This window comes from Prunus avium, chromosome 4 (genome assembly GCF_965620075.1).
Source record: "Prunus avium chromosome 4, drPruAviu1.hap1.1, whole genome shotgun sequence".
Classification (NCBI taxonomy): domain Eukaryota; kingdom Viridiplantae; phylum Streptophyta; class Magnoliopsida; order Rosales; family Rosaceae; genus Prunus; species Prunus avium.
Window position 1 is genome coordinate 28,891,334 of NC_142287.1, and position 21,703 is coordinate 28,913,036.

Below are 21,703 nucleotides of genomic sequence, written 5' to 3' on the forward strand. Positions count from 1 at the left end.
ATAGAAAGTGGCTCCTTTTCGAAGGAAATTTTGATTTGAACGGAAATAAGTTCTTGAATTCACTACACTTGGGTAACTATTAAATTTATGTATCATGTGATGTTTTTTGTTTTTTATTTTCCCTGTATTGTAATTAGAAAAAAGTAACTGTTTTCATTTCACTAGTTCTTCTATTTTTATCACAAATGATTGCAGAAGTTCGTGAAACTATCACCTTTTGTCCTTCATTTTTTTTGTAACATTAATGTTCGTGATATCGTAGCGGAACCCTTTAATTAAGAAAAGAAAAAGAATTTGTAATTTTGTATATATACAATAAAATTCAATAATATCATCATGAGTTAATTTCTTTCCACTCACCATAAGTATAATAAGTAGTGAGAAGCTTGGCATTGGCTAGCATTTGCCCAACTAACCACTTTCTCCGAAATGGAATTACAATTTAAGCAGCCAAAAAGTAGACTACGTACAGTTTGCTAGGGTTGATTTTCGACATTTTGTACAGCGTCTTTTATTACTTTTTGTTCTTTTATTCTTTTATGATTATCGCTTATTCTCAAAACAAGAGATTCACTAATTGCAATGCGTTGCAAATTTGCATGACAACTTTTGTCCTAGGCACAAGGCTTTATGCAACGGAATAAGGAGCATTTGCCGTCATCGAAACCATATAATTTTGCGTGTCTTGGTGATACATTCGCTGGTTTATCTGCATAGCCCCATGAATTTTGCACGACCCATTCAAAACAAAACAAGAAAAACAAAAAGAAAAAAAGAAACCTCAAATAACTTATCCGCTTGCTAAGAACACTTTCCACCCATTTTCTTTTGCAGCCTAGGCTCCAAAAACTAGGCAAGACTTGCTTGGGCAAGCTGACGTGTGGGGCCAATTTAAATACAAAAAAGATTGAAAAAAGGGAAGAAAAAAAAACCAAAAAATTCAAAAATGGCTAGGGCAGACACTATTCACATGAATAGTAACTGCACTTGCCTCCTCTTGCCTTTTGCCATGGTGAATGGGTGGAAGTGCTCTAATGAACGCTATGGAGACCTAAAGTCTCCGTTGACCTACCCGTCACCAAAGACTTATTGTACCCAAGACTTCCCATCTAAAAGAACGAATCCAAGATTTTGAAATACACTGGGCTAGATTTCCTTTATAAACAAACTTGACGGTACGAGTGAATTTCATTGATAACAAAAATTATACACCTAATTAGGGGGGACATATTGAGCCGTACCCTCAAAATGCATCTAGTACATAAGATATAAACTAGTAAAAGAAGACAATAATAAATAAACATGCAATGCAAATACATAATACAACTATTTGAGTTGCACCCTTCTAGGCTTCAAAGAGTTGAAATCACTAATTATTGATTTGTTGTCGATACTGTCAGCAAATTCTTTTTCAATGTGAAGTATCATACAATCGGCAAGAAACTCATCCTCTATCTTGTTCTAAAGTTGATTTTTGATAAGTCTCATAGAAGAAAATGCATGTTATGTTGTTGCTGGTCTATCTGCATAGCCCCATGAATTTTGCACAACCTATTCAAAACAAAACAAGAAAAACAAAAAGAAAAAAAGAACCGCAAATAACTTTTCCGCTTGCTAAGAGCACTTTCACCCATTTTCTTTTGCAGCCTAGGCTCCAAAAACTAGGCAAGACTTGCTTGGGCAAGCTGACGTCAGCGGCCAATTTAAATACAAAAAAGATTGAAAAAAGGGAAAAAAAAATTTCAAAAATTGCTAGGGCAGACACTATTCACATGAATAATAACTGCCCTTGCCTCCTTTTGCCTTTTGTCATGGCAAATGGGTGGAAGTGCTCTAATGAACGCTATGGAGACCTAAAGTCTCCACTGATCCTACCCGTCACCAAAGACTTATTAGACCCAAGATTTCCCTTCTAAAAGAGGATATAACCAACGGCTAGTGCATGTAAGTCGTTGTCCAGGGGAAGGAGCCACTGGTTGAGAGGAGGCTTTGGCCATTGATGCGGGCAAAAAACCAAAAATTGTGAGACTTGATTGATATATAATCATGATATATACGATATCAACCATAAAAAAGTGGTAAAGCGATTTCTGATTCTTCTCTTGTAACTTGTGGAAATTGTGCCACGTCAGTTTTCATGCAAAAGTAAGAAGCCAACCATGCATTTGGGAACCAACAATCATCGTAGCTGAACCCTTTTTTTTGAACCAGAACGCTTTCATCAAACGAAAGGGAACGAGGAAAGCAGGAGAAAGCTGCTCCTCAAAAAGCAAACAGACTTACAAACTTAGAACCTCACAACAGAAAAATATTAAAAGCGATAAAAACAAACATACACCAGTTAGAGGGCAAAGACTAGGACGCCGCCACAGTTGACGTGCGTCAACCCCTAACTCAAAGAAATTACTAAACACTTGAAGGACACGGCAGCCCATCGCATTGCAGAAAAGAAAAGGATTTGTAATTTTGTATATATATACAATAAAATTCAATAATATCATCATGAGTTAGTTAATTTCTTTGCACTCACCACTAGCCCAACTAACCACTTTCTCCGAAGTGGAATTACAATTTGAGCAGCCAAAAAGTAGACTGCAGTTTAGTCAAGAAAATGCATTTAATTTCCATGTACCTGTGTTTCCCTCTTTTCGGCCGAGTAGGCCGATTGAAGGAGTTCTTGGTCCTTCTTCTTTTGGATGCGGGGCGTGCCACCACCAAGCCCCGAATTTGGGCTTGAATGGAATGTGAGTAGATGGATGTGTTGCGCTTCTAACTTCTGATCAAACGATTGATCGGCCAAGCAAGGAACCTCCTCTTGGCCTAGGTTCTTTCACTTCCTCGGGCTCGAGGATGGTTAGGTTTCGTACGGATGTTTTTATGATTTTTAAGGTTTTAAGTAAAAATAATGCAATTAAACTAAATGTGCGTATAAACGTAAAGACAAGAATTGAGGTGCGATAAAATAAATCAAAGCGATAAATAAAGCGAGAATGAAAATAAAAGCGATAAGAACAATAAGAACGATAAAATAGAATAGACTTGAAATTGAATTTAATTGAAGTGCGATAACAATGAAAAGCAAAGCAACGGAAATAAACTTGAATCTAAATGACATGAAAATATAAATTGAACAAGAATTGAAACTTACACTAGGAAAAGGAAGAACTCGCTACACTAGGTGCTTGAAAATAAAATCCTAAGTCTAGGAAAAGAAAAGTGCGAGACGAAAGATAGGTTTGTCTGTTTGATGTTGTGTGTCTTCTGTCTTCGTCTGGGGAGGTTTATATAGGGCTTCCGTTGGCCCATGGGCTGGCCATTGAATGGCCAAATGTCAACTCTTTTAAAAATCTTTCCTTTTGAGGCCCCTTGAATCCGTGGGATTACATTGGTTGAAATATTCTGATTGCTTAATTCTCTCTTATTTTGGAATATTATGAATTATCATCAATCTCCTTGATTTGTTTCCTTGTGAGGCCTCCATCACATGCACACTGACCTCCGGAAATCTTGGGCGTGAATCCGTGGCTTGGGCCTTGAACTCTGAGATTTCATCTTGACATTTGGTGGAACCTTGTGCCCCTTGAGTTTTTAGAATTCTAGAGTTGGCTTACCATCCGTCGACCATCCGCCAAGATGGGTGGTATGGGAACTCCAAATATTTGGATGTTGGGCTAGGCCCTACATTGGACTATATTTGAGTTCTCAAATATTCGAATATTGGGCACTCGGTGAACATACCTCCCGCCGAACTTCAACTCCCTTGGCCTGACTTTGCTTGCCCAAGTGTTGAGAGGAGGGCGCCGGGGTGAGCAAGGAGAGAATTCGCCCTAGCCCAGATTTTTGTAGGAGGAGTGGCCGACCAAGGTATTTAAGGATTGCCCGACCATATTTTTGAGAAGGCACCATGGCCTTTGAAGAAAAGACATCGGCCATCTTTTTGAGAAAGTACTTCGGCCGCTAGGAATCTTGGCCGCTAGGAAATCTCGGCCGCTAGGAATTTCGCCCACTAGGAAATCTTAAGGAGTGCCCGGCCACTTTTGCAAAGGGAAGTGTCCGACCATATTTTTGAGAAGGCACCATGGCCTTTGAAGAAAAGACATCGGCCACCTTTTTGAGAAAGTACTTCGGCCGCTAGGAATTTCGCCCACTAGGAAATCTCGCCCACTAGGAATTTCGCCCGCTAGGAAATCTCGGCCGCTAAGAATTTCGCCCGCTAGGAAATCTCGCCCACTAGGAATTTCGCCCGCTAGGAAATCTCGGCCGCTAAGAATTTCGTCCGCTAGGAATCTCGCCCGCTAGGAATTTCGCCCGCTAGGAAATCTCGGCCGCTAAGAATTTCGCCCGCTAGGAATCTCGCCCGCTAGGAAATCTCGGTCGCTAGGAATCTCGCCCGCTAGGAAATCTCGGCCGCTAGGAAATCTCGCCCGCTATTCTTCCATAACCCGGCCGTACCAGCGTGTAGTCTAGCTGCCCAAACTCTCCAACCCTCGACCGTAACTTTGCAAGACCTCCAGAGCTTCAGGCTCGGCCGCAATTCGAACTACGCCCGGCCTCATCTCGAACGATGCCCGGCCGCAAAACTCCAACAGATTAGCCCGGCCGCAACCTTGCCCAGCATAGATCGCTCCAGCCGCCTTTGAGCTCCATATTACAATATTCAGCCGTGACTCTGCCCCATTCGAACAAAACCCGACCGAGATTCCATTCTCAAAGCCCGGCCGACATTCCAAGAGTCTAGCTGCCCGTGTCTTTGAAAGGTGCCCGGGTGAATTTTCAACAGCCCCAAACATTGCCCCCCGATTTGTTTAGCTCATAATTGGTGTAGAGGTAAGCAAATCGAGACTCAAAACCTTTCAATTTTCTGAATTTTGAAACTCTTTACTTGCCTTGATTCGAATCTTAGTTTATTCACTATATTTTTCTTTGATTCGATTTTACTTCATGTTTGTAGGATGGAATCCATTCCAAATGATAGTGCCCAATTTTTTGAAGATATGAAAGTGGCCATGGACAAAGACTTGGGCAAGCAAGTATTTGTCTACTTTCTCAATGCCTTTCCCAACTCCGCCCAATATATTCTTGGCCCATTTTTCTCCGCCTATCCCGAACCTTTGAAATGGCCCAACTTATTTTTCAGACTTCACATGGGCAACCGTTTGGGAGAGCTCCAAGCCATTCAAAGGTTGGCCGACGGGAACCCCCATCAAAATAGACTCTGCCCCAACTAAAGAGGCCCCATCAAAGAAAGCATCATCCGCCGCCGGGAAATCCGACCACTCAAGGTCGATGGAAGGTAAATTTGATTGGTTTAATTGGTTTAAAGTTTTAGAACCAAAATTGAAGGGCTTGAAATCTTCCATTGTTTGTAGACGATGCTTGACCAAGTCATGACTCAATATAGACATCTCGGCGTAATCCCCAGCGAAGCAATCCTTGAACTCTCTTAAAAGTTCTTCCATCTTGGCCCGAAATTCCGGCTTCATTAGACCACTGATGTAGATTTGCCGATGGTGCCAATTCCACTTCCACGATTTTGAGTGCATCATCTTCTAGACCTTCATGGATAAATTCCACTTAGTTAGCGGTGGACCTATGCTCGGCCACTCTTTTGGCCCAAAACCATATAACCGCCTCAAAGTATCTTCCACCGCGGCCTTCTTCTGTCCCTCTATGGTTGTATCACTCATTGAAGGAGAAAAAATTAGCTATCATGGGGTGCTCCCCATTTTCTTGGGCATCATGTGCCCCCAAGTTTATCAACTTTTGGGCCGAGACTCCCATAGGTCGGCCATTCATATCTGACCCCATAAAATAAAGAAGCATGATATCATCTTCATAAAACTTTGCCTCTACCGCATTAGCGGAAGCCATGAAAGGCCGTGCATCGGCCTGAACAGTCTCTATACTTCCATCCTCGTGCCAAAATTGTAAAAATCGATGAAGTGAAGAGGGCACACACATGCTTCCATGGATCCAATCTCGGCCCAACAAAGCATTGAAATGGGCCGTTGTCTCCACCGCAAAGAAAGCAATCTTTCTAATCTTTTGCCCCACTCTAACTTCGAGCGGGATGATCCCCTTTGAAGTCGTGGTGTCTCTCACGAACCCACTGACTGTTGTCTCGGTCGGAATTAATTCATTTGAGCCTTTCTTTAATTTCCTCATGATTGAGGCATGGAGGAAATTGACTGTAGCCCCTGTATCTACAAGGACCTTGCCAACCGGAACTCCATCAAAATGAGTGCCCATGTACAAAGGCTTAAGGTGGAGGACATTTTCTTGGTGGGCATCTCATAGCACACATTTTCAGGCAATTTTTCCTCCGTTTTGGGCACCACGATGCAAGGTTGGGCATTCCATTCCTTTGGAATTTCTTGGGCCACCTCAATTTCTTTGGCTCATTCCATTTGGACCATGGACTCAACCTCATTGAACACATCTCCATCCATATAATTAGGATGATCCGGCCGAGCTTCGAAAAATAGTGGGAGTGTAACAACCATGGCATTTACCTCGTCAAAGTCTCCAAACTTCACTTTGGCCTTGCCCTCTTTTAGTTCATTCTTAAACTTGGCCATCACTTCCTTGCACTCCTTTTCAAGATGCTCCACACCCTTCATCTCCATATTCTTCATCTTCGGCTATCAAACCTTCGGCCGATGCAAAATTGGGCTGATGGTTTTCTAGCATCTCTTTATCTTCTCCTTCAACCGTATATTCGGCCTCTTGTCTTCCCTCGGCCGTACGTTCGATCTCTTTTCCTATTCTGTTGGCCTTGGCCTCGGTCTCGACCATGACTTGGTCTTCCTCCACCTTTGGCCCACTTTCTTTCATATGGAGCTCGCCCCTAGTTTCTTCAATCATGTTCTGGTCATTTTCTCCTTTCTTCTTAACCTCGGTGGGCTGAGCTCCCTTGGTCACTATCGGAGTCTTGGCGACCAAAGGTTTGATTTTCGATCAAGCAACCCTTGCTTTCTCACCCTTCAAAGGTTTCTTGTCCACCATTTTGGTTGGCCTACTAACTTCAGCCTCAGAATTTTTTGTCTTGAAAGCCCTAGTCAAATAGGCCTCCAATTCCGAGATTGGCTATTCCGGGGCCATTACCACGACTCGGTCATTCACCCATTCTCAACGTATTTTCATCTCCTCGGTCGAGGCTACCTCTAAGGAAGCGACGGTATCGGCCTTGGCCAACTCCAATTCCTCCTCTCAAAGCTCGACCAACCGGTCGAGTTGAGCTTGCCCTTTGTCCGCCCAATCTAACTCCGCCTTGCAAGTGGTGGCATATTGCCTTTGAGCCCTTCTAATTTGAGTCTTGCTCAGGGGTACCGGTGGGAGTTTTGGCCTCTGCTTCTATACCATTGGCCCACTTTTGTGTTTGGCACCTTTGAAAGTTGGAACACCACTACCGTTTGCGGGGCGGGGTCTTGATACATAGGCCACATCTTAGCTTTTGCCTTCGCCCACTGAAATCCACATGCTTCTGTTTTGGCTTGAGTCTAGCGAATCAACGTCTTCACACCTTAGAGGGGCATGTTGATTTCTCCTCTTAGGCTGATATCGTAGCCTCTCGTACCTATCTTAATTTTCATGCAATGGCCGTTTGTTTGGCCTTACTTTTATTTTGCCTCTTGGGCTATGTGGGCCGTAATTCTCAGCCGGATTTGTTATCGTAATCCTTTCAAAACTCCTAGGTCTGCCCACTTGGACTTGATCCTTGGGTTGCTCATTAATCAGCCCCTTGGTAGGTTCCTTGGTTAGCTTCTTGGGCTTTGACGGAACCACTTCGAGAGTTACCTCGCATTGGCATCGACTGCATAGCACAATGGGCTTTGGAGGTTCTTCCTTGGTCGAAACTTTTGTCTCGAGAACATTGGCCACCTCAGTGTACATTTTGGCCTTTCCTCTTGCCTTAGGGTCCGTCGGAATCTCCCTTGCCCTTATTTCTAACTCAGCCTTTGCTGAGCCACACAAGTCCAACCTTTGCCTAGGTTGGTCTGGCCTCGAGAAATTGACATTCACCATATTGACTTGGGCATTTGGAAAAGGGTTCTGGTCGATGCCCATGATAACTTTCTTTGGAAACTTCAAGATCTTCCGATCGATGAAGTCTTTTGGGAGGTTCCACTAAACTTGGAAATTTGGACCCTCGTTGCCCTTTGATCCTTGAAGGCTTTAGACAAAGCCTTGCACATATATGGCCATTTGGCCATAATCTCGGCCAAGTTTACCCCGGCCGACTCTTCTTCCTCTTTAGACAAAGCCTTGCACATATATGGCCCTTTGGCCATGATCTCTTTCGACCGCCATAGTTCTAGGCCCGGAGGGTTTGGCCGAATTCTTATAAAAGGTTGGTCGAGGTGCCGGCTGCCCCTTTTATTGTTCCTCCTTTAGAAAGGCTTCATATCGGTTCACCCGAAGTAGGAGATCATAAATGTCACGGAACTCAATTCCTTCCAATTTCTTTCGAAGGTCAAGCAACAATCCCTCTTGGGCCAATTTCGAAAACTCATGCTCTAGCATATTAATTGTGCACCTAGCCCTTATTTCTCTAAATCGCCCCAAGTATTCTTGGACCGACTCATTTGGTTTTGGGCTTATTTTCGCCAAGTTAATCATTGAGACTTCTGACTTCGGCCGACTAAATTGCTCATGGAAGATTTGCTCCATGACTTGCCAATTTGGGACGGAGTTTTGTGTAAGTTTGACATACCATGAGAAAGTTGCCCCCGTGAGTGTACTTGGGAATAACCTTGGTTTCAAGGCCTCACGATGCCCAATCTCTACACATTGGGTCGTGAATCGACCAATATATTCAACGGTCGACTGGAGCCCATCTCCCGAAAATAGTGCAAAATTCGGAACCTTGAAACCCCTCGGAAGTTCCTCATGATCAAAGTGCTCCGGATATGGCCTTCGGTAGACTGACCTACCAATCCTCCTATCATGAGGCACCATATCTTGAATCATTTGTTCGACCGCACCTCGGTCAATTGCTTGGTTTCCTAACAACGGGTTGTTCGCATTTCCGCCGAGATTACTCCAACCACCGATTCCGGCTAATTGGTTAATATGAGCCCCAACAAAATTGGCTCCGGCCCCTTGGTGACCTTGTGGGCAGAATTAATTATAGGGCAGGAACACTTGGAATTGGTTGGCCCCCACAAATGGGTTGTTGCCCATCGGCGGAATATTAACCGCCGGGGCAGGATTGCCCCCAGCTGGTGGATTAGGTTGGGGCGAATTCACCCCAAAAATATTTGGTTGGGCCTCCGGCTGAGGCCCCATCGCTAGCACTCTATTAGGCATCACTAGATTTCATTTTGGCCATTTTGTTAGCCTAGATATCGATCCAACCACTCTTTGATCGAGTGGCCATGGTTTGAGTCGCCTCTTGCATTCGTTGATGCTTGAAGTTCGCCATCTCCATTGTACGGATGAGTTGTTGGATTTCCAACGAAGTGGCATGATTTCGCCTGAACAATGGTCGTCCAGCGACTTTCGTAACATCTTCAACCAACACATGGTCGGGACCGACGACTGGATCTCGGTCGAAATTATTTTGGCGATGGCCGTGGTTCGGCCGAGACTATTTTGGCCCGGTTGAGCGATCAGAATATTTTGTCGCTAAGTATACATGGGGAGTGAACCAACTATCTGATTATGATCGAAGGCATGTGAATCCCTCCGACGGATTACTCAGGTGGTGGACATGCCCCCAAGTCATTTTTCGCCCAAAAATCGCAAACTTCAATTTTTGTGGCCGAAATCAAGGTGTCATTCATCTTCCGCCAACGAGACTCAATCTTGAGGCCCTTTTTTTTTCTTTTTTTTCTTTTTATAAATAAAAAAAAATTTAAACTAAGTGGCCAATTTGTTCAAGAATGAATTGTGACCTTTATTAGAATCTTAATGGCCTACCTAGTAGGTGGCCGCGTAAAACAAAATTTTCATGGAGACCATGGCGGTGGCCAACCATGTTTTACCCCCAGCTTGGAGCCCTTCTTATTCTCGACTCGGATCTTGCCATTTTCTTGGCGATGGGTTGAAATACTATGATGACTAGTACCACCCGAATGTCTTCTGGCCATCACTTTGGCCGACACTTCATGCCCCCCAAATCCACTTGGTCGACCAATCTTGGCCTTTGGCTGGGGCTCGATAAACTTGACCACTTGCAATTGTGGTCTCACAATGTCGAGCTTTTCTCCTACAATCATGTCTATTATGATTCCACCTTGGGTCGTGCTTCGACCTCCTTCTTCACTAGGTGGTAAGCTATTACATCCTAGGATAGTGGCCTTGGGTTGGACGATATTTTTATCCTCAACATTAACCACTTTTTGAGTTTTATCCCTTTGGGTGGACTCATTTTCCTCAACCAATGTCAGGTTCTCAATAGGAAGGTCAACTTGAGTATTCGATTTTAAGGTCGTCTCGCCCACCTCTTTCTCACTCTCATATTCCCTACCAACCTCATTTTTCTCTAGATGAGTAGGTTGAACGGGTGGCCGTATTGCAACCATATGAGAATTTTCCTCTTGTGATTGAGAACCAAGGTTAGGGTTGAGAGTTTGCTCCTCGACCGCAAGTAGCGAGGCAATTTCACACAAACCTTGGATCAAAAGTTTGTTGGAAGCATAAAACTCATTCGCCATATCTTTCACTTTAGATACTTCCTTTATGAAATTTTGATGTTCTTTGTCCATGCGGTCAACATATGGCCTGTCACTTACGCTAAGAACATTTTGGCCATCATAGCCATTAGGATGAGTCGTTTGGTGGGAGCCATAACTAGGCTGATCATAAATATTGGCCAGATTATTTTGGCCATATGGGTAAGTGTATTGCCCTCCGGCCACCTGATTGTATTGGCCATTCGCATAATTTTGATATATCATATTATTTTGGCCATGATTGTTGTTTCCGCCATGTTGGCCATTGAATTGGCTACCAGAGCCATATTGATATGTAGAATCGTATTGGCAGCTATAGCCACCTTGATTGGTTTGGCCACCAAAGCCATTTTGATCATTCGAACCATTTTGATTCATAAGATCAAATCCGCCAACATAGTTGTGCCCACCATTTTGGTCACCAAATTCGCCAACATAGTTGTGCCCACCATATTGGCAACCAAATTGACTACTTGAGCCATATTGGTTGTTAGGCCCACCTTGATAGGTAAAATTATATTGGCCATAGTGTTGGCCGATGGATTGGCTATTCGAGCCATAAGAATCATAGCCGTTGTAGTTCATCGGCTGATAGAAATGTTGCCATTCCTTTCGGTCGCTCATATAGTGTCCCACCGGGCGTGCCAAATTATGTTTCCCTCTTTTCGGCCGAGTAGGCCGATTGAAGGAGTTCTTGGTCCTTCTTCTTTTGGATGCGGGGCGTGCCACCACCAAGCCCCGAATTTGGGCTTGAATGGAATGTGAGTAGATGGATGTGTTGCGCTTCTAACTTCTGATCAAACGATTGATCGGCCAAGCAAGGAACCTCCTCTTGGCCTAGGTTCTTTCACTTCCTCGGGCTCGAGGATGGTTAGGTTTCGTACGGATGTTTTTATGATTTTTAAGGTTTTAAGTAAAAATAATGCAATTAAACTAAATGTGCGTATAAACGTAAAGACAAGAATTGAGGTGCGATAAAATAAATCAAAGCGATAAATAAAGCGAGAATGAAAATAAAAGCGATAAGAACAATAAGAACGATAAAATAGAATAGACTTGAAATTGAATTTAATTGAAGTGCGATAACAATGAAAAGCAAAGCAACGGAAATAAACTTGAATCTAAATGACATGAAAATATAAATTGAACAAGAATTGAAACTTACACTAGGAAAAGGAAGAACTCGCTACACTAGGTGCTTGAAAATAAAATCCTAAGTCTAGGAAAAGAAAAGTGCGAGACGAAAGATAGGTTTGTCTGTTTGATGTTGTGTGTCTTCTGTCTTCGTCTGGGGAGGTTTATATAGGGCTTCCGTTGGCCCATGGGCTGGCCATTGAATGGCCAAATGTCAACTCTTTTAAAAATCTTTCCTTTTGAGGCCCCTTGAATCCGTGGGATTACATTGGTTGAAATATTCTGATTGCTTAATTCTCTCTTATTTTGGAATATTATGAATTATCATCAATCTCCTTGATTTGTTTCCTTGTGAGGCCTCCATCACATGCACACTGACCTCCGGAAATCTTGGGCGTGAATCCGTGGCTTGGGCCTTGAACTCTGAGATTTCATCTTGACATTTGGTGGAACCTTGTGCCCCTTGAGTTTTTAGAATTCTAGAGTTGGCTTACCATCCGTCGACCATCCGCCAAGATGGGTGGTATGGGAACTCCAAATATTTGGATGTTGGGCTAGGCCCTACATTGGACTATATTTGAGTTCTCAAATATTCGAATATTGGGCACTCGGTGAACATACCTCCCGCCGAACTTCAACTCCCTTGGCCTGACTTTGCTTGCCCAAGTGTTGAGAGGAGGGCGCCGGGGTGAGCAAGGAGAGAATTCGCCCTAGCCCAGATTTTTGTAGGAGGAGTGGCCGACCAAGGTATTTAAGGATTGCCCGACCATATTTTTGAGAAGGCACCATGGCCTTTGAAGAAAAGACATCGGCCATCTTTTTGAGAAAGTACTTCGGCCGCTAGGAATCTTGGCCGCTAGGAAATCTCGGCCGCTAGGAATTTCGCCCACTAGGAAATCTTAAGGAGTGCCCGGCCACTTTTGCAAAGGGAAGTGTCCGACCATATTTTTGAGAAGGCACCATGGCCTTTGAAGAAAAGACATCGGCCACCTTTTTGAGAAAGTACTTCGGCCGCTAGGAATCTTGGCCACTAGGAAATCTCGGCCGCTAGGAATTTCGCCCACTAGGAAATCTCGCCCACTAGGAATTTCGCCCGCTAGGAAATCTCGGCCGCTAAGAATTTCGCCCGCTAGGAAATCTCGCCCACTAGGAATTTCGCCCGCTAGGAAATCTCGGCCGCTAAGAATTTCGCCCGCTAGGAATCTCGCCCGCTAGGAATTTCGCCCGCTAGGAAATCTCGGCCGCTAAGAATTTCGCCCGCTAGGAATCTCGCCCGCTAGGAAATCTCGGTCGCTAGGAATCTCGCCCGCTAGGAAATCTCGGCCGCTAGGAAATCTCGCCCGCTATTCTTCCATAACCCGGCCGTACCAGCGTGTAGTCTAGCTGCCCAAACTCTCCAACCCTCGACCGTAACTTTGCAAGACCTCCAGAGCTTCAGGCTCGGCCGCAATTCGAACTACGCCCGGCCTCATCTCGAACGATGCCCGGCCGCAAAACTCCAACAGATTAGCCCGGCCGCAACCTTGCCCAGCATAGATCGCTCCAGCCGCCTTTGAGCTCCATATTACAATATTCAGCCGTGACTCTGCCCCATTCGAACAAAACCCGACCGAGATTCCATTCTCAAAGCCCGGCCGACATTCCAAGAGTCTAGCTGCCCGTGTCTTTGAAAGGTGCCCGGGTGAATTTTCAACAGCCCCAAACAACCTGATTGGAAGACTAGAAAATCCCCTCTCTCACGTTCTTCGCAATTTCAGGGGTCATTTGGTGCAAAGTTGTATACACCTTTTGGCATTTGAATTTCTTTTTCTTTTTCTAGTACCTGTTTCAATTACCATGAATTTTTTTATAAATATATTTATTTATATGCCTGAGTTTTTCACACACTCTACCAATGTGTGATGGAGATTCTAATCAGACTACACCCCGTTGTCCATGGATTTTTTTTGTTACTAACAATTACCATGAAATTTAAATTGTTATGTAAAGAAAAAAAACCATTTGTGGTGTGAAAGTAGCAAATAAACAGAGTAATGTTTTAGACATAAGCATTGATGACAATGATGGTGATGAGTCAAGAAATCTACTGATTGGTTGGACTTGCAAAATAGGTTGAGGACTTGGACTGTTGATTTTGGGTTTGGTTTTTACACGCACTAGCAGCCTTGTATAAATGTATGAGTTCACTTAATCTACTCATCTGCATCAAATTGAGAAAACTTAGTTCGAAAAATGAAGATCCATCACCTGATCAAGATTTCTCAGTATTTGCTCCTTTTGTTGTGCGTATTGGGTGATATTGGACTTACTGCAAGCACTGGTATGAAAGTGAAACTAATATGCATTGAGGAAGAAAGGCAAGCACTTGTGAGCTTCAAACAAGATCTTACTGATCCGTCTGGTAGGCTTTCTTCTTGGGCGGGTCAGGATTGCTGCCGCTGGAAAGGGATTTCATGCAACAATCAAACCGGTCATGTTGTCAAGATGGATCTCCAGAATACATATTTCGATTCCATGGATTATGAAGAGTATTGTTTGGGGGGTAAGATAAATTCTTCTTTGCTTAGCTTGAAACACTTGTATTACCTGGACTTAAGTTGGAATAATTTTGAAGGGATCCGTATTCCTAACTTCTTTGGAGAGCTTAAAACTTTGAGGTATCTCAATATCTCCTTTGCAGAGTTTGCAGGAGAGATTCCCCCTTCTCTTGGTAACTTATCAAACTTGAATTATCTTGATGTCCGTCCTTTTTCACTCAAAATGTATTCCAAAAACTTGAATTGGCTTTCTCATCTCTCTTCCCTAAAATACCTCAATCTCGATGGACTGGATCATAATAGCAGCACAGGTTGGCTGCATGTTGTTAACATACTTCCTTCCTTACTGGAGTTACATTTATGTGATTGCAGAATAGAAAGCCTTCCACTATCACTACATAGAATTAACTTCACCTCACTTTTGGTTCTTGATCTGTCATTTAATGATTTCAATATTTCTTCATCTCCCAGCTGGCTTTTCAATCTTACTAGCCTCAGAAAACTTGTTCTAAGAGAGAATTCTTTCAGTTGTCAGATTCCAGATAAACTTGCAAGCCTCAAATCTCTTGAATACCTAGATTTATCTGATTTGGGTCTCAAAGGTAGTGGAGTTCCCAGAGTCCTTGGAAACTTGTGTAAACTAAAGACATTAGGTCTTAGGGGGAACAATTTTGATAGTGGGGGGATTGAAGAGTTTTCAAATTGTACAAATAATACACTAGTATTAGAGTCACTAGATTTGTCTAACTGTGGGCTGAAAGGCCAATTGCCACCCTCCTTAGGAATGTTAAACAGTTTGCAATATTTGGACCTCTCTAATAATCACATGAACGGGTCCATTCCTCAAAGTCTAGGACAACTCTCCCAGCTAGTTGAACTCGATTTGTCTTTGAATTCTTGGGATGACATTCTAACGGAAGCCCATTTCATAAGTCTCACCAAATTGAAACGTCTTTCAATACTCAATTATATCGAGAAGCCCATGTCCCTTGTTTTCAACATGTCTTATGATTGGGTTCCTCCTTTCAAGCTCCACAAAATTGAGATTAGAAACTGTAAAGTAGGTCCTCATTTTGGGGTATGGCTTCAATCTCAGACTGAACTGGCACATGTCACCCTTAGTAGAACTGGAATATCAGATTCTATACCCAAGGAATGGTTGTTGAAGCTATCTTCCCAACTTGAATACCTGGATTTGTCTTACAACCAATTCCAAGGAAGGCTTTTATCCCAAAAATTGATGAGATTTCCGAGTCTAATTTCTATGATTTTGGATCATAATCAATTTGAGGGCCCACTTTCACTTTGGTCCACTAATGCCACTTCCTTTGATCTCGAAAGCAATTTATTTTCCGGGCCCACTCCCAACTTGCTAGAATTGTATCTTTCAGAGAATCATTTCAATGGTACTATTCCACCTTCTATTTGCAACATGCAATACTTGCAAGTCCTTTCCTTGAGGAGCAATCATTTTTCTGGAGAATTCCCTCATGCATGGAGTTCGGGGAGCCAGATAACCATAGTAGATGCTGCCTACAACAATCTCTCTGGTAATATTCCTAGTTCATTGGGGGAATTAAGTAATCTTCAAATATTGAAGCTGAACAACAACAATTTTGGCAGTAAGATTCCTGATTCTTTGCAAAATTGCTATGTTTTAAAAAGTATCGATCTTGGAGGCAACAAATTATCTGGGAGCATACCTCCGTGGATAGGAAGATCAAATGTATCCATGTTGTACATGCTACGATTGCGATCCAACTTTTTTAGCGGACATATTCTCCGACAATTGTGCAATCTTGGCTACCTTCACATCCTCGACCTTAGCCACAACAATTTTTCAGGTACTATTCCCAGCTGTTTCAATAATTTGACTTCTCTTGTTCGTGATGATTCCAATAAATCACATCGAATCTATAATGAGCAAACCATGCTGACATTAAAAGGAGAAGAACTTGTGTATAACACCACTATAATGTTAGTAAAGAGCATTGATCTTTCATCAAATAATATAGAAGGTGAAATCCCACAAGAGATAGGTAGCCTCACTTTATTAGGTACCTTGAACTTGTCGAGAAATCAATTGACTGGTAACATCCCCTCGATTGTTGGAAATATGCATGGGCTCGAAACTCTTGATCTTTCAAACAACCGTCTTTCAGGACAGATTCCTCAAACGCTTGCATCTTTAACATTCTTGGCGCACTTGAATTTGGCATATAACAACTTGGTGGGGAGAATTCCTTTGGGCAGCCAACTTCAAACGTTCACTGATCCGTCCATTTATATGGGCAATCCATCATTGTGTGGGGTTCCTCTTCCAACAAAATGCCCTGGAGATGACACTTTTACTGCTACAGATGCAAAACCCAGTAATGAAGATGGAAGTGATAAGTTGTGGTTTTATGTCAGCATGGTACTTGGCTTTGTCATGGGCTTTTGGGGCATTTGTGGTACATTACTCGTAAAGAAATCATGGAGGTATGCTTATTTTCGATTTTTTGACGACATCAAAGATAAGATAACACTGGCAATTGTGTTGAAAGTGGCTCGTTTGCAAAGAAAGTTTTCTCGTGTTTAGTAATGTACTATAATTTGACCCGGTAAAACAGTGTAATGCGTTCTATATCTATGTGTGTTTTTTCTTGAGAAAATTTTGATTAAATACCAATTTGGTTTCTTGTTTTGACAAAATAATAGTCCATCAATCATTTCTGGACGGGGTACCAAGCAAAAGCCTCAAAAACTGTTGTAGTGTTGAGCTACATAAATCAATCAATTTAAAGTCAGAAAAACTCTTGCACATAATCAGATAACCCAAAATCAAATACAAACCACTTGCAGCAGACAACGTACTGCGTATCCCCAACAAAGCAATTCTTTTTTACGACTGTCTTTATTAGTTTGAATTAGTCCTGGCTTCCTTTAAGTTCTACAATCCAATTCATTAGAAAAATAAGTCTTTTCCAGCAAAGACTAAACCAACTTTATCACTATGACTAAAAAACTGAAAACAAGAGACACCTAACACCTCTCTTTTCAACTTTGAAAGATAAGATGGTCTAGATTCGAAATTCTCTCTTAGTGACAAAAAATAAAGAATAAATATCTTAATGTGAAAAAGAGAAAAAAGATGTCAATTAAGATGGTCAAATCTTACATTGCCTCCAGAAGTCGAAGTGATGATGTGTCATGTGCAGGGCTCACTATTTTTGCTTAAATAGAATAAAATATTAATAAAAATTAAAATAATATAATTAAATAATGTAATTACTTGTTTAATTAAAAAAATATAAAAAGAAAAAAGGATTTGGGGACAACATCATTAATCATCCATGATATCGTAGTTGAACCCTTTAATTAAGGAAAGAAAAAGAATTTGTAATTTTGTATATATACAATAAAATTCAATTATATCATCATGAGTTAATTTCTTTCCACCACTCACCATATATAATAAGTACTAAGAAGCTTGGTATTGGCTAGCATTTGCCCAACTAACCACTTTCTCCGAAATGGAATTACAATTTAAGCAGCCAAAAAGAAGACTACAGTTTAGTCAAGAAAAAGAAAATGCATATAATTCCATGTACCTTACTGGACTTGTTGGCAAGTCTTTACTTAGTTAAGATTTTGGTTCCTTATTTAGTTAGAATTTTGATTACTTACCAATTATTATTTAGTCCTATTGTAATAGAGATTTATTTTCTATTATAATTTAGATATATTTCCTATTTTATTTAGGATTAACACATCTTTATATTTGTATAAATACCTCCATATTGGAGAAGAATAATAATATGAGCATATATGAGCATAATTGAATATTTGCCATACTTTGTTTGACTTGGTATCAGAGCCAGGTTCTCTTGTGACATGTGCTTACGTTCTTACATTCTTCTTGCAATTTAAGTGCTCTCATCCCCTCTTCTTCAAAGGGGTAGGGGGAGTGAAAAGGGATCTGTTTCTCTTTCCTATACCTTATCTCTCTCAAATGTGTTGCTTGCCCTATTACCTTGACGTATTCCATGAAGAAATTGCTTATTTCTTGGCTCTGACAACCCATTCTCTTCAGGGGGAGTGAAGAGAAGTTGTGTCTACGTGAATTAGCTAAAGTTGATATGGAAGAATTTGTCATTGTTTTCAGCTACTGTTTATGTGGTCGTTGTCGTTGTTATGGCCGTTGCTGCCACCGTTGATGTTGCCTTTGTTTGCTTCACGTAACGTTGCTATGGTCATTGCCGATGATGTTGCTGTGTTTTGATCAGTCTCTACAACATAAAAAAAAAACCCCTTAACCCTAAACACTACCTATTTCCGCTGCACTATATATCTAGCATATAATCCTAGTATGCCGCCACCGTCTACCTTGCTACTGTCGTCGCCGCCTTCCTTGCTATTGCTGCCGCTGCCGCCACCCCACCATTCATCACCATGCCCAATGTTGATGCCTTTATTTCTTCACTTGCTTCTGGTTCTACTTCACCTACTGTTGTGCTCACAGGGTTTCTATGTTCTGCCTTATCTACTACCGTGCTCACAGGGTTTATGTGTTTTGTCTTATCTACTGTAATGCTCACAGAGTTTCTATGTTCTACCTTATCTATTGTCGGGCTCGGCTCACAGGGTTTCTGTGTTCTACCTTATCTACTGTCGTGCTCACAGGGTTTCTATGTTCTGCCTTATCTACCATTGTGCTCACATGGTTTCTGTGTTTTGTTTTAATGTGTTCTTCTATGTGCCCTATTTTTTAGGGTTTGTCAGTTGTTTCACTTGTGGTTTATGACAAGACCTTCTCTACAGTTGTTCGATTGGTCAATGTCGAGTATGGTGTTCTATGACTCGCTTGTCAAGTTGGGCGTGCAAAATATATTTGCCCCAACTTGAGGGGGACTAGTGTTGGCGAGTCATTACTTAGTTAGGATTTTGGTTCGTTATTTAGTTAGAATTTTGGTTACTTACCAACTATTATTTAGTTCTATTGTAATAGAGATTTATTTCCTATTGTAATTTAGAGATATTTCCTATTTTATTTAGGGTTAACACATCTTTGTATTTGTATAAATACCTCCATATTAGATAAGAATAATAATATGAGCATATGTGAGCACAATTGAATATTTTCCATACTTTGTTTGATGCAAACCTGGAACCTTGCAAAATGGGTTAAGGACACTCAACCAATGTGTAAGGGTTTCTCACACACTCAACCAATGTGTCATGTAAATTTGAATTGGGCTACACCCATTGTCTATGAATTTATTATTATTATTAACATTGGTATTACGTGGACTTAAGTTGGAATAATTTTGAAGGGATCACATTCCTAAGTTCTTTGGGGAGCTTAAAACTCAGAGGTATCTCAATATCTCCTTTGCATCGTTTGCGGGAAAGATTCCCTCTTCTCTTGGTAACTTATCAAACTTGAACTCTATCCATGTCAGTTCATTCGAAGTATATTCCAAAAACTTGAATAGACTTTCTTGTCTCTCTTCCCTAAAATACCTCAATCTCAATGAAGTGGATCTTAATAGCAGCACAGGTGAACTTGCAAACCTCAAATGTAAGCAGCAATTCTTTCAGTTATCATATTCCAAAGGAACTTGCAAACCTTAAATCTCTTGAATACCTAGATTTATCAGATTTGGGGCTCAAAGGTAGTGGAGTTCCTAGAGTCATTGGTTCTATGTCAGTGTTGAGTCTCAAAAAATCCAAGGCTGGGACCAAATATATTTCTAGCCCAGTACGACACCTAACTTGGGAAGAAACCCGACTTGAATACGCAAGAGTTCGTCATATGTGCTTGCACACATGCCATGCCAAGCAAATATGCAACATTCCACGCAGAAAGGTCGTAACAAGCTTGTAAAATGTACTAGTTCTATGAACCCATGCTCATTATCCCGTCAAGCGCCATTTTGGCCCCGTCATAGCCCTTACAAAACGGCAAAGCTCGAGCATAAGCACGCCAAATAACACGCCACGCCAAGTGGAAAATCCTTATTTTTGCACCAAGCCACGCTACAAGCTTAAGTGGGCCCAAGCCACGTGAATGTCTAGGGCTTGCTGAGCGAGTTGTGGTATGAATGGTTATGAGTATTCATTAGGCCCATTGATGGTCCAATGAGTGGAAGTTTTGGGCTGCTTGGGCCCATTCCTTGAGCTCAAACATATGGGTAAGCATGAAAGAGAAAACCCAATAGCCTATCACCTTAAAAAAAAGGCCCAAACATCTTAGAAAATATCCAATAGCCATAGCCCACAACACTTGGAAATATCCCACATCAGTCAAACTATCCAGCACCTTGTCAAAACCAAGGCAAACCCATATGCACAGGTTGCTAGACGTAAATCACCTTTTGACCAGCACCCTTACCCATTATTTCCTCTGCAAGCTCTGGTGAGAAAACAAGAAGGAAAAGCAAGAGACACCTCACCCAAATAGAGGAGTCCAGCTACAGGAAAGTCTTGGAACCCCAAAAAGCTCTGCTCTTATGTGCTTGGGTTCAGGAGATTTCACCAAAATGGAAGAAAGTGAAGAAAAATGGAGAAGAAGACTAGATAAAATTGGGGGCTTCCAGCGCCTATAAAAGGAGGCACCTTCTACCAAGCAAAATAACCGATCCAGATTGAGGAACATCCTTACTCATTGCTGGAAGCTTCAATTTCATGCTATATTCTTCCATCTTCTTCCTCTATTTTCCATAATCTCATCCAGATAGAGCAAGCATCACCTCTCACCTCTGGAACTCTTCGATTTCAAGCTCTGTTCTTCCATTTCTTCCCCTTTTTCTCTTCTGGCAAGCCACCCAAGAGCCTGACGAAGCTTTCGTCAAGCTGCTAGAAAGCTGCTAAAGCCACCCATGCTTCCATCTTCTTCCTCTCGCTCCCATAAACGCATCCAAAGAGAGCAAGCATCACCTCTCACCTAGGAACCCTCCGATTTCAAGCTATGTTCTTCCATTTCTTCCCCTTTTTCTCTTATAGCCTAACACTCAAGAGCCTTATGAAGCTTTCGTCAAGTTTCCGGAAACTTGCTTAAGCCACCCATTCCTCCACCTTCATCTTTCCCTCTCTTCCCTCAACAAATCCTCACAAAATTCCCTCTCCCCTTACTTTGAACCTCTGTTTCTCATAGGAAACCCAAGCCTTCTCTCTCTAATGCAAAACTCATAAGTGCTCAGCTCCCATGCCACAAGCTTCTCATGTCAAGCCTAAATATTTATCTGTAAGCAACTGTTGGTTTTGTTGGTGAAGGAAGCCAAGGTGTTTCCTAAGGCTCCATGAACATTTTGAAGCACTCGTGGGGCCTAATTCTTGAACTCAGACACAAGGGCAAGTCCACCCATTTGCTAT

At 42.0% G+C, this 21,703-nt stretch overlaps 1 protein-coding gene across 1 annotated transcript; it reads left to right on the forward strand.

Annotated features, from left to right (window-relative positions):
- The first annotated feature begins 14,031 nt into the window (after positions 1-14,031).
- On the forward strand, positions 14,032-16,954 carry LOC110773834 (receptor-like protein EIX1). The gene has a single exon (XM_021978354.2). The coding sequence runs from the start codon at positions 14,043-14,045 to the stop codon at positions 16,926-16,928; it is 2,886 nt and encodes a 961-aa protein (XP_021834046.2). The 5' UTR covers positions 14,032-14,042; the 3' UTR covers positions 16,929-16,954.
- Positions 16,955-21,703: the final 4,749 nt, after the last annotated feature.